This window comes from Medicago sativa, chromosome 1 (genome assembly GCF_051527215.1).
Source record: "Medicago sativa cultivar Bolivia chromosome 1, Bolivia_mono, whole genome shotgun sequence".
NCBI lineage: Eukaryota > Viridiplantae > Streptophyta > Magnoliopsida > Fabales > Fabaceae > Medicago > Medicago sativa.
The window spans coordinates 90,309,722-90,322,251 of NC_140749.1; the positions used below are offsets into that span (position 1 = coordinate 90,309,722).

The 12,530-nt window shown below is 39.6% G+C and overlaps 3 protein-coding genes across 3 annotated transcripts; 2 read left to right on the top strand and 1 right to left on the bottom strand.

The window, feature by feature from the left end:
- Window positions 1-1,086, top strand: LOC146958998 (uncharacterized). Its single transcript, XM_085752915.1, has one exon. The coding sequence runs from the start codon at window positions 1-3 to the stop codon at window positions 1,084-1,086; it is 1,086 nt and encodes a 361-aa protein (XP_085609041.1).
- Window positions 1,087-5,298: 4,212 nt separating this feature from the next.
- On the bottom strand, window positions 5,299-6,229 carry LOC146958999 (uncharacterized). Its single transcript, XM_085752943.1, has 2 exons — window positions 5,880-6,229; window positions 5,299-5,797 (listed from the first exon to the last, which is right to left on the bottom strand). The coding sequence occupies exons 1-2, from the start codon at window positions 6,227-6,229 to the stop codon at window positions 5,299-5,301; spliced, it is 849 nt and encodes a 282-aa protein (XP_085609069.1).
- Window positions 6,230-9,160: 2,931 nt separating this feature from the next.
- On the top strand, window positions 9,161-12,530 carry LOC146959000 (uncharacterized). Its single transcript, XM_085740506.1, has 3 exons — window positions 9,161-9,246; window positions 10,162-10,221; window positions 11,857-12,530. The coding sequence occupies exon 3, from the start codon at window positions 11,857-11,859 to the stop codon at window positions 12,286-12,288; it is 432 nt and encodes a 143-aa protein (XP_085596632.1). The 5' UTR covers window positions 9,161-9,246; window positions 10,162-10,221; the 3' UTR covers window positions 12,289-12,530.

The window sequence follows — 12,530 nt, forward strand, 5'->3', positions numbered from 1 at the left end:
ATGTTGTGCCAAGAGTATGAGGAGCGCAATCATCAGCGCGAGCCTGACATTTCCTTTTCAGCCAAAGATTATCGAGACGTTGTGCCACACGATGATGACCCTATGGTCATCACCCTGCAGATCTTTAACTGGGATGTGAAAAGGGTCTTAATAGACCCAGGCAGCTCGGCCGATATACTGTACTATGACACTTTCGATCGAATGGGTTTAGATCCAGAACAACTACAACCTTTCAAAGGGACGCTGGCAGGATTTACGGGCGAGCAGGTTCATGTGAGGGGCTACATCACCCTAAAAACAACTTTCGGAAGTGGGTCTCACGCCAAAACCATTCGCGTCAGGTATCTCGTGATAAACTCGCCTAGTTCTTACAATATTATCATAGGGCGACCTTCTTTCAATCTCCTGGGCGCATTCTTGTCCACCAAGTTCTTAGTGATGAAATATCCTTTGGATGATGGGAAAATCGGAACCATCCGAGGTGATCAGAAAATTGCTAGGGAATGCTACCACAATAGTTTGCGCCTGCAGAAAACCAAGAAGAAGTCCAATAACGAGATAATGCATGAGGTTAATATGATCGACCTAGACCCCAGGGAGGATTTTCAACAAGAACGTCTGGAGCCCACCGAGGACTTAAAAGAAATCTCTATTGGACCAGAAACTCATCACACCACGAAGATCGGTACGTCCCTGAGCCCTGAGGAGGAGACCGCCCTGATAAACCTGTTGCGAAGGAATCTGGATCTTTTTGCCTGGAGCCCATCTGAAATGCCAGGAATGGATCCTGACGTGGCATGCCACCATATGTCAATAAAGCCCGGCGTAAAACCAGTTGTACAGCGAAAAAGAAAGATGGGCGAAGAGAGAAGGAAAGCTGTAGACGACGAAGTAAAAAAGTTGGCAGACGCCCACTTTATAAGTGAAATAAAGTACCCTACCTGGTTGGCCAATACGGTCCTCGTAAAGAAAGCAAACGGGAAGTGGAGAATGTGCGTAGATTACACTGACCTAAACATGGCATGTCCCAAAGACCCTTATCCCCTCCCCAACATTGACCACCTGATCGACAACGCCTCTGGATAAAAAACTCTGAGTTTTATGGACGCTTATTTCGGCTATAACCAGATACGTATGGACCCCCTAGACGTTCCCAAAACGGCGTTCATGACCAACACCAAGAACTATCACTATGAAGTCATGTCGTTTGGCCTCAAGAACGCAGGCGCCACTTTCCAACGGTCTATGGACACAGGTTTTTCTCAGCAGATAGAGCGCAATCTAGAAGTGTATATTGATGATCTGGTAGCGAAGACAAAAGAAGGGCGTAGTCATGCAGACGACCTAGAAGAGATTCTGAGCCAGGTTCGGAAATACAGAATTCGTTTGAATCCAGTAAAATGTTCCTTCGGAGTACAGGCGGGAAAATTCTTAGGTTTCCTCTTAACCAGAAGAGGCATTGAAGCGAACCCCGAGAAGTGCCAGGCGATCATCAGCATGAGAAGCCCCTCATGCATCAAAGAAGTACAACAACTCACGGGAAGATTAGCAGCCTTATCCCGTTTCTTATCGTGCACCGGAGACAAGACTTTCTCTTTCTTCGCTTCCATCAAGAAGAAGGAAAAATTTGAGTGGACGCCAGAGTGTGAGGAGGCTTTCCAGCAAATAAAGAGTTTTTTGTCAAGTCCGCCTGTTCTCCAAAGACCAAGTGCGGGCGCCATCCTATTCTTATATTTGGCGGTCTCAGAAAACGCCATGAGTACAGTCTTGGTAGAAGAATCAGAAGCAGGAGAACAACCGATTTACTTCGTTAGCAGGGTGCTTAAAGGTGCAGAGTTACGATATCAAAAGATAGAGCGACTAGCTCTAGCCGTAATCACGACGGCGAGGAAGCTGCGACCATACTTCCAGAGCCACAAGATTGTCGTAAAATCTGATTACCCCATCAAGCAAGTTCTTGGGAAGCCAGACCTGGCAGGAAGGATGGTAGCATGGTCTATTGAACTATCTGAGTATGACGTACAATTTGTTCCTCGAGGAAGCATCAAATCTCAAGTCTTGGCGGATTTCGTCGTGGAGCTCTCCTCGCCAGCTCAGGAAAAAGCCCCTTTCGTATGGCTCATGTCTGTAGACGGTTCTTCCAACTTGAAGGGTAGCGGTGCAGGTGTGATCTTGGAAGGGCCAGACGACATTCTCATAGAACAGTCCCTCAGGTTCGAGTTCAAAGCAAGCAACAACCAAGCTGAATACGAAGCATTGATCGCCGGCATGACTTTAGCCCAGGAAATGGGGGCTGAAAATTTGAGAGCTAAAAGTAACTCTCAACTCATAACAAGCCAGATCTCGGGCGAATATCAGACAAAGGACGCCCAACTCTCCAGATATCTAGCTAAGTTACAGCATCTCGCCAAACACTTCACATTCTTCGAAGCAATTTACGTGCCACGAGAGGAAAACTCCAGGGCAGACTTATTGGCAAAGCTCGCCAGCACCAAGCGACCAGGCAACAACAAGACTGTTATCCAGGAAGTAGTTGCTGCTCCCAGCACGAAGTTCGAAGAAGTTCATCATGTCACCGAAGCCAAAGAAGGCTGGATGGGACCATTACTGAGGTACCTGACCGGTTCATTCACGCCCATCAGTAGCGAAGAAGAACAACAGTCAAAAGGCGAGCTTCAAAATTTGTCATAGTTTCCGGTAAGTTATATAAACGTGGACGAACAACCCCTTTATTACGCTGCCTAGGCGAGGATGAGACTCACCTAGTTCTTCTGGAGGTACACGAAGGAGTGTGTGGAAGCCATATCGGAGGCCGCGCTTTAGCCGCAAAACTTCTTCGTGCTGGATATTTCTGGCCCACCATGCTTCAAGACAGCTCTGAATTCGTCAAAAAATGTGACAAATGCCAAAGATTTTCAGATAAGCAGCACGCCCCAGCTCAGGAGTTAACTTCTGTTTATTCTCCGTGGCCTTTCCACAAGTGGGCAGTTGACATCGTCGGGCCATTTCCTCTTGCACCAGGACAACTTAAGTTCCTCATAGTAGGCGTGGACTACTTCACCAAATGGATCGAAGCAGAGGCAGTCGCCAAGATAACAGCAGAAAGAGTCAAGAAGTTTTATTGGAAAAAGATCATATGTCGTTTTGGCCTTCCGCAATGCATAGTGTCAGACAATGGAACTCAGTTCGCAAGTTCGACAGTGATAGATTTTTGCAAGCACTTAGGAATACAAACGAAATTCGTCTATGTAATTCACCCGCAAGCCAACGGACAAGCTGAATCCGCTAACAAAGTTATCCTCAGCGGGATCAAAAGGAAGCTAGAAGCCGTCTCTGGGCAGAACAACTCCATGAGGTAAGAACGTTCGTAAGATTAAATACATAAATTCAGAAAGCAGGTTAACTTTTCACTCATTTCCATCTGTTTGAAATATTGTGATATAATAAATGAACGCCATGTCAATCAACATAAGCTCAGGTACTATGGTCTTATCACACGACGCCCCATTCTACAACAATGGAAGCGCCTTTCACGATGGTGTACGGTACGGACACCATGCTCCTAGTAGAAATAGATACCCCCACTTGGCGACGAGAGTCCTTTTCTGAAGAAGGTATCACCCTTTATTACTATGCTTAAACTAACCTCTACGTGTGCAGGAACGTCTATCATTCTCACAAAAACTTGAGTTTATAATTTCCTTTTTCTTTATCAAAGCGAATAAAGTAGGTTTGGCAGTCAGCATGGATGTCATTGACGAAGTCAGAGAACAAGCTCACACCAGGGAGTTTGCCGCCAAACAGAGAGCAGCTCGCCGCTACAACTCCAAGGTAGTACCAAGAGAAATGAAGGAAGGCGACCTGGTCCTGAAGCAAGTTGTCGCCCCAACCAGGATAGGAAAACTTTTCCCAAACTGGGAGGGACCATACAGAATACGGGAGAAGTGCAATCACGGAGCGTACAAATTGGAAGAACTAAGTGGAGAAGCAGTACCTCGTACTTGGAACGTGGCAAATCTCCGACATTATTATAGTTAATTTTCTGTTATTTATATTTCCATTACTAGTATTTCCAACAATAATGATGTATGCAAACGCAACACCAAATGTTATCTCTAAACATTATTAATAATACAGGGTTTAGGTAGCACTCTTTTCCCCTGCAAGGGCAGGGGTTTTTAACGAGGCGCCTATTCCTTTCATATATGATATCTGCTCGCCTATGTTTATTTTTTACAGACAGAACTTCGTTGTCCGCAAATTGAAGAGAGGTCCAAAGGACCTGCGAGCCCGTCAACCTTTAAGCAAGGCTCTAAAGGGTCTCGCCAAGTCGAAATAGTCAACCTTTAAGCAAGGCTCTGACAAATTGAAGAGAGGTCCAAAGGACCTGCGAGCCCGTCAACCTTTAAGCAAGGCTCTGAAGGGTCTCGCCAAGTCAAAATAGTCAACCTTTAAGCAACGCTCTGACAAGTTGAAGAAAGGTCTCAAGGACCTGCGAGCCCGTCAACCTTTAAGCAAGGCTCTGAAGGGTCTCGCCCAGTCGAAATAGTCAACCTTTAAGCAAGGCTCTGACAAGTTGAAGAGAGGTCCCAAGGACCTGCGAGCCCGTCAACCTTTAAGCAAGGCTCTGAAGGGTCTCGCCAAGTCGAAATAAGTCAACCTTTAAGCAAGGCTCTGACAAGTTGAAAAGAGGTCCCAAGCATCCTCGACGACCGTCAACCTTTAAGCGAGGCTCTGACGGTGCTCGCCAAGTCGAAGCGAACTCGTTGACCTTGGAGCGAGGCTCGCCTAAAAATAGATCCCAAAAACTCTCAAAGCAAAGCTATAAACATGGTCTCGCCACTTCCGTTATGCTCACCTCCAAAAGACGTCAACCTTTACGAAGGCTCTGACAAGAATCGACTATCGAACCTTGTCCAGAAAACGCTTCATGAAAGGCTATGGTCACTCTTTAACCTCGCCAGTATTAAACACATTATACACCATACGACACTCCCGAAACAAATAGTGGGCAACATATAATTAAATAACGCTATAATCAGTAGGCCTCTCTTTCACTCTACACCCAAGAAAGATATCCAAAAGGAAAAGCCGATTCCATATAAAAAGTTAGAAGAAGAAATGCGAAAAGCACGCATCGTTAAAATTACGGTTTTAAACAAAGCATAAATATAATCTAGTCAAAATAAAGCAGGCCCCAGGACCATATTGTTCAGAAAGATGCCTCGAAGAGCAGCCAAGAGTTAAGTTACAATAAACCAAACAAAACAAAATAACTTAAAGAAAAATAACAAAGGTTCATTCATCATCTTCCAATTTTCCATCCACAATGATCTTGAAAGGATCCAGCTCGTCCACCTTAGCATCAGGGTTGAACAACAACACCTGCTCAGTGGCACGTTTGAAGCCGTTTTCAAAGTAGATGGCCAAAGAGCGCCTTCCTTCATCAACAGCCAGCTCCGACTTCTTCAGAGCTTGGTCTTTCTCGTCTCTCTCCAACTCGGCGGCCTCCTTTGCCTTCTTCATTTCTTCCAAGGCGCCCTCGGCGGCCTTCTTGTCCCGTAATGCCTCTGTTAGTCGCCCCTCTAGACCAGTGGCTTTATGTTTCCACTTCTCCACATCCTCCGCAGCATCAACATTTTTCTTCTCCAGCGTTCCATATTTCAACTTCAGAGCGTGATTCAATAGCAAAACACGCAGGGCGGCTGTACCTGCATCAGCCACTAGATCGCTGGCTTTGGCTTTCACCGCTGCTTCAACATCAACTTTGGCGAAGGGCACCAGTTCCGCCATGTACCTTCAGGTCAAACAGAACAAACTCATTAAGATACAACACAAGAACCCACAGTGAAGAAACAACTTAAGACAAGAAAGCATACCGTCGAAAGTCAAATTCAGAGTGCCAGAACGACTCCATGGCCTCATCGTTAAGAGAAACGCCGCCAAATCCTTTACTCGCCGTTGGGCGACTCCCACCAGCCTGGCTTCCCTTCACAGTCCTTGATTTCTTCGGGACGGGTGAGTCAGCTCGAGCAAGGGCATTCCCCTCACTCCCGCCTTCAGAACCCTCCACCTCGATCACAACGGCATCACCCTTGGCAGCTTCTTTCCTCTTCAGCTTTCTTAGCGATACGCCTGCGGGATTGCTTGACACATACCCATCCGGGTTCTTACTTTTCTCCAATTCCGCAATATACTTCTTCATCTCCGCTCCAGTTAGGGGCATCATCTCTCCTGCCAAAACAAAATCACAAAGTTTTGAATTAAAAGCTTCCTAAAAATATATTAGCACAAAAGCTCAAACTACGGACAAAACGAATAAAAACACTCACGCAAGTAAGCCTCCATACGGGCATCAGCGCCTTCTCTATTCAAAAGGTCATGAATATTGGTTGTTTTATCTTGGTTTTTGGGTGTCAAACATTGATTACGTTTGAACCTTTTTAACCGGTGATATCTTATTTTTTCTTGGGAAGGGAAAAAGTAAGCAAAACCCTTAAGAATCGAGGTCCGGGAGTTGTTTTCGCTACGGGAAGGTGTTAGGCACCCATAACGACTATAGTAATCTATAGGAACCGTCTTTAATTTCTACGCGCGCGTTTTATTTTTAAATGCTATTTTGAAAAGTGTTTATTAAACCTAAAAGTTTACTAAGTGAAGAATTGGAGGGAGAAGAAAGTATTTGAATTTTTGTTTTATTTGAATTGAAGGAATTTTGTTCCTTGCCTACGTACCCGTTTAAGGGATCAAATCCGTCGTAGTTCGCTTCCAAAAATGTTTTTGTTTTTGTTGGTTGATTTTAAGTTTGAAAATGGCATTTTGAAGAATGGAAAGAGGCCTCAAGGGCATGAGATTATGAAATTGTGAGGTTGGGATTAATCATTTACAAAATATGGTCTAAGTATGATTAAGATTCATTAAAATTTGATTAAGAAAATGAAAGGGAAAATTACAATGGGATTTTGATCCCAAGGTTTATTGTGAAAATGGTTTGAGTGAAGTTTGTTCATATTTTTTGGAAAACTGATTTTTCTAAGCATAAATCCTAGGCATTCATCTAAACATACAATCCTAAACATACATCTAAACATGCATATTCTAGCCATATATCTAAAGTGAGGTGTGTGCATGTGTCGGTGCTTGTGTCGGTGTACATTATTAGACTCCATTGTCCTCATTACATCATTGGCCTAGATACATTCTATGGTCTTGCAAGAAATTTAAAGGCATAGGAAAATATTACAAAAGCTCCTAAGTTTTTACATTCTAAATTTTGGTAAGAATTAAATTGCAAGAAAAATAGAGATGAATATGATGTGGGATGCTATGGAAATGAGACATGAAACAAGAAAGGTTAGTAGCACACATGAAATAGAAGCTAGTATCAAAATGCATAATAAGCTATTGTAACTTGCAAGGGAAGTAAACTAACAATCTTAGCAAAAAAGTGACAAAAGGGCTTGAAATTCAATATAATCCTAAAGCAAACTCAAGACCTAGATTCTCACAACATTAAGACATTGCAAGTGATTCATTCCAAGGGAACAAATATGAGAACCAAGGGAAATTATCATACCAAAAATTATAAGATTTTCAAGCTCTTTATGCACTCTTATTTCACAAAAGATTTTCACATTATTTACCAAACACAAGGTCCTCAAGAACTAAACCAAAACAGCAAGCAAACACCACATTAAGAGGCAAATTTATTCCACAAAATTATATGTCTAAATGTCACAACTTTATACCAAAATTTCAAGGTCAACATCACATTAAAACTTCACGAAATTCTTCAAAAAAGTGGACTAAGAGCGAGACAAAAACACACATACTCTTGGAGTGAATTTTGGCATGAAACCACATCCCAAAAGATAGGTTTCAAATGCCAAAATCACCTCAAAAGAATTCATAAAACTTGAAAGTTTTTATAACGACATTTTAACATGAATCAAGACATTGAATTGACAAGGACACGAGATATTTTTCTACGCCTCTAATCAGTTTTTAATAAGCAAAAATTATCAAGAAACATAAAAAACATCACAAACTAATAGTAATTTTCTTGAGATTTTAACATAAAACAAGGGCATGCAGGAGGTGTAAGAAGCATTAAGCAGTGCAGAAATATTAAGACAATTCTATTAAAGCAAAACTGCAAACAAATGAAGCCCAGGCCCAATCAAGGATGAAAAAACGGGTTGGATCAGGTATGGGGCGGGTCAAAGGCATGGATATGGTATAAGATTTGGTTCTGCAAACAACAACACCATCTTCCCCAACTCTTCTTCTTTTACGGCTTACACTACCTTTTTCCCTCAAAACCAAATAAGCTTCCTCTCATGGCAATAACACCCAAACCGAACTGCATAAGCCTAATCATCTCACGAATCATCCTTCCCCTTCTTGAACGTTCACTCTCCTTTCTTCTATCAATCGCTTCTCATTCTCAAACACGCAGCACAAACAAGAACAAACACACGCACAAACAAGAAAGAACGCAACAATAATCACACTAAAGCTTAAATCCGACGCAAGGAATGGAGAATCAAACGAAATTGCACATGAATCAGCAACACATCGGAATTATGGCATGATTACAGATGAAGCACCAAACGTAGAACAACATGTAGAAAGAGGAAAGAATTACCTCACGTTTTTGCTCGAAACTTGACCGGTTGTGGATCTTGCTGCTGAGATTTTCGCTCTGATCCTTTGAATTGGACTGAATCAGCTTCGTTCTCCTTCTTTCATGACCTGTTTCCGCTTCGATTCTGGATTCTTTGTTGCTGAGTTCAATTCACGTTTCAAACGGATTTGCAACAGATTCGTTTCTGTTCCGGATTTGTAAAGAATTCGTTTGTAACATCCAAAAATTTAACTTATATTTAAAAGTGTTTTAAAATAAATAATAGAATAATAATAATAGAAGAATTAAAAGAAAAAGGGGGGGTGGACTTAGTAATTGTTGTTGTTATATAAAAAAAAAAAGAGTTATAATTTTCCCACGTTACTTAACAATTTTTTTATAATAAAAAGGGAAAAAAAATATTTTCTTTCTTCCCACGTTACTTGTTTATAATAAAAAAAAAATTAAAAAGGGAAGGGATAATTGAAGAAAGAGGACGTACAGATATGTTCCAAAACTGATTTCATTAAATCCTCAACCACACTCTCTCTTCTTATAAATACATTATGCCTTGGCTTACTAAACCACACACACTCACTATCTGCTTCTTCTAATAACAGGTTAGTCTTCTCTCTCTCTTCCTTTCCTTTTCTCAACTTTCTCTCTCAAATCTATAGTTATTCTTTATTCTCTTGTTTGTATTCTTACTGGAATTCTGATTTTTCAAAGTTATTCTTAATTCCAAAACTAGATCTATACCCCACCACACCATCACTTTCAACAAAAAGACACAATCAAACTTTTCATTTATACTCCTCATGTCTATATACCCTTGTACCTTACTGATTAAAGAAAGAATAGGTTTTATTTTGCTCTTTCTTTATCCTTTAAAGATCATGGAACAAAGAGGAATTACCTCATAGATTTAGTTTGCACCGATTGTTCAGTTAAGAGATACCAACACCTTTTACTTAGCTATTAAATTGGCCTTTAATGATTGTGACTAATAAGGTAGTAACATAAGTGCAATTTGAAGTAAAATCAAAACATATAATTAGTATAATATACTTATTATAATCTGGAAAGAAAAAAAAACACTATTATTAAAAGTTAGAAAACCAGGTTTGTTTATTAGAAGTTAGAAAATCAGGTTTGTTTATTAAAGTTAGAAAACCAGGTTTTGTTTACTTAAAATTGTGTTAACCGTAAGTTATTCTGCACTAATTGTGTTAAAAGTTAGAAATTAAAGACACTATTATTTTTAGAATAAAAACTTAAATTTGGATGTTATGAATTTTCTCATAACAAAGTTGTAGAAAACAATATTGGTGTATTATGTCTTTAGCACTTTCAGAAAAAAAAAAAAAAGAATTAAGAAAAGAGAGTATGGAGAAAAAGCTGGATTCTTTTTGTTAGTTAGAAATGAATAAATTAAAAATGGGTTTTTATTTTAAGTAGTATGAAAAGCCTAAGACAGTATAACCTTGATTATAACTATAGTCTAATAGATAGTTATTTTGGGATGAGTATTCTAGGTGATATTGGAGCTGCTTTAGACGGAAACGATATAACAACAACTTTCGAAGAAACCGAAGGTACGGGGAATTACTACTAATAAGTTTTAAAGATTTTGCATAAGTTATGTGCTTAAGTGATTATGTGTGAGTAAATAACTCTACTTGGGAGAGTTAATTTCTCGATGAGGTGATAATTTCTAGCGATCAAGTATATGTCAAAGGACATCGACTTATATGTGTTTTAGTTAATATAATTAGGAGTATTATTTTAAAAATGTAATATACAAGTAGAAAAAAAAAGTTTTGTAAATGATTACTTGATTAGATAGTTCTATTATGTTTATTTGGTATCATTCTTGTGTAAGTAAATGAGTATGCTAAATTTTGATAAGTGATATGTGAATTGGATGTATGAATTTGGTTTGAAATATAGGACTTATAACCAAAGTGTTGATTATGATTCAATGCTATAATTTATACCTTTAAAGAGTGTGTATTCCATACTTCTAAATTATTTTAAATTCATGTATGTATTCCATATTTTTAGAGTGTGTATTCAAACCTTAAAAAAAAAAAAATAGAACAGTGAAATAATTTGGAATTTTGGAACCAATTGGCATTGGCTTGCTCTGAAGTGCATCCTACGCCAGTGTTATGCAACACTAAAAATCTTGACTTGTAAGTATCTTATAAAAGAAAAAGAATCATATATTTTCTAGTTTAGAAACACAATCACAATATGATAATATTTTCAGAAACATATGTAAGTAGATATAGCTTATGGCAACATCATATAACTCATATATGTAATTGTTAAGAATGGAAGTTATGTACTGATGAATATGAATTTTATGAATGAGTACTTATTACCATATGATATATGTAAACTTGAATGAACCAGAAACATGACTGTATACTCTTATTTTAAAGGTATCTAATTCTTAAGCACTATATTATTTGAATTAAGGGCTGATCCAGTTTAATGAACAAATGATAATTATGATATATACTTGTTTGACATTGTTGAGTTGAGTTTGAGTAATTGTCTTGTCTAGAAAGTAGGGACAATTAAGGAGCTATAACAGGTCCCTATACACTCAGGTGTAGATGGGAATGAGGATAGTTATGGTTTGGTTACTTTGAGGACCTATCGAGGGCACTTGTGTTTCGAAAACCTATCAATAGTTGGGGATTGCTTCCCGGCTGAAGGTACTCGTACTACCCGACACGGTGAGCCTGACAAAACTAGACTATCTATAATAAGGTAGTGCGATCGGACTAGAATGATTAGAGTTTAAGTATATCTTGCTCAGAATACTAATAATCATGTTATAGTCGCCGAAACGGCCTTATGCTCATTAGAATGGAACCTCCATGGAGTAGTAAATTGTGAAAAGAAAAATAAACTAGAGTCGAGAGAAAAGTCAAAAGAGTTCATGCATGTGTCAAGTTGAATGTCAAACTATAAATTATAATTTGACCTTTTAAAAGATAGTTCTTTTATATATTTAATATGCTTTGCAATTGTTGGACAGTGAAGGAAAAGAAAAATATTATATCTATGTAATTATCATATTATCTTGTATATAGATTATTTTTCTTTTTCCTTATGTAATAAATCACGTGGAAAACTTGTGTACAAGTAATTCACCCTTCTTTGTTTGCTTTTGTATCTTGTTGTTTTTTTTTGGGTATGTTCGGACGTTTTTGTAGATGATGCCAGGGAGATATTTAGCTCACTCAGGAACACGCAGGATCGAGTTCCTTGAGGATCCGAGGGATGATGTTTGGGAAATAAATTTGGCCACCCAAACATTGATCTTTACCGGACTTGTTCGCACTACCACAGGATTCGGTGGCCAGCCTACTACTACTATTGTTACTCATGAGACCACAGAGATGATTCTACCATTGCAGAGGTTGTACCTAGCTCTCCATGACATGGGTGTTGTCCCACCTGTAGGACCAGACCCACAGGAGCCTATAGTTCCTCCGGTTGTTGATCCTGTTGATGTTGCTAAGCAGGGAGGAGGAGGAGTCCATGCACCCGAGGAGGAGGATCCAGAGGAGGAACCAGAGGAGGACCCAGAGGAGTACCTTGAGGAGGGAGAGTTCATTGGGGGAGACCCTAATGGCCATGTTTAGATGTGACTTCTAGTGTGTGGGAAAGAGTTTAAGAGTGCTAATTAGTTTGTTATGTACTTAATGTCTCTTAAAACTCTTTTATTTTGGATAGTAGTCAGCCTTGGTAACATAGTAGGACTGATGTAGTTTAACTGATGCATTATGGCTCTAGCTAGATGGTAGTTATGCTTTGTTTATATTAAATCTCATGAAGACTCATGGATCATTGTAAAATATTCACTATGATGACTTTAGCATTATGA

What these genes read in the sequence shown, in the direction of transcription:
- LOC146958998 (XM_085752915.1), top strand. Translation starts at nt 1, where the DNA reads ATGTTGTGCCAAGAGTATGAGGAGCGCAATCATCAGCGCGAGCCTGAC.
- LOC146958999 (XM_085752943.1), bottom strand. Translation starts at nt 6,229, where the DNA reads ATGATGCCCCTAACTGGAGCGGAGATGAAGAAGTATATTGCGGAATTG. An exon ending in TCTGAATTTGACTTTCGACG is followed by an intron (nt 5,798 to 5,879) that starts GTATGCTTTCTT and finishes TTTGACCTGAAG; the next exon opens with GTACATGGCGGAACTGGTGC.
- LOC146959000 (XM_085740506.1), top strand. Translation starts at nt 11,857, where the DNA reads ATGATGCCAGGGAGATATTTAGCTCACTCAGGAACACGCAGGATCGAG.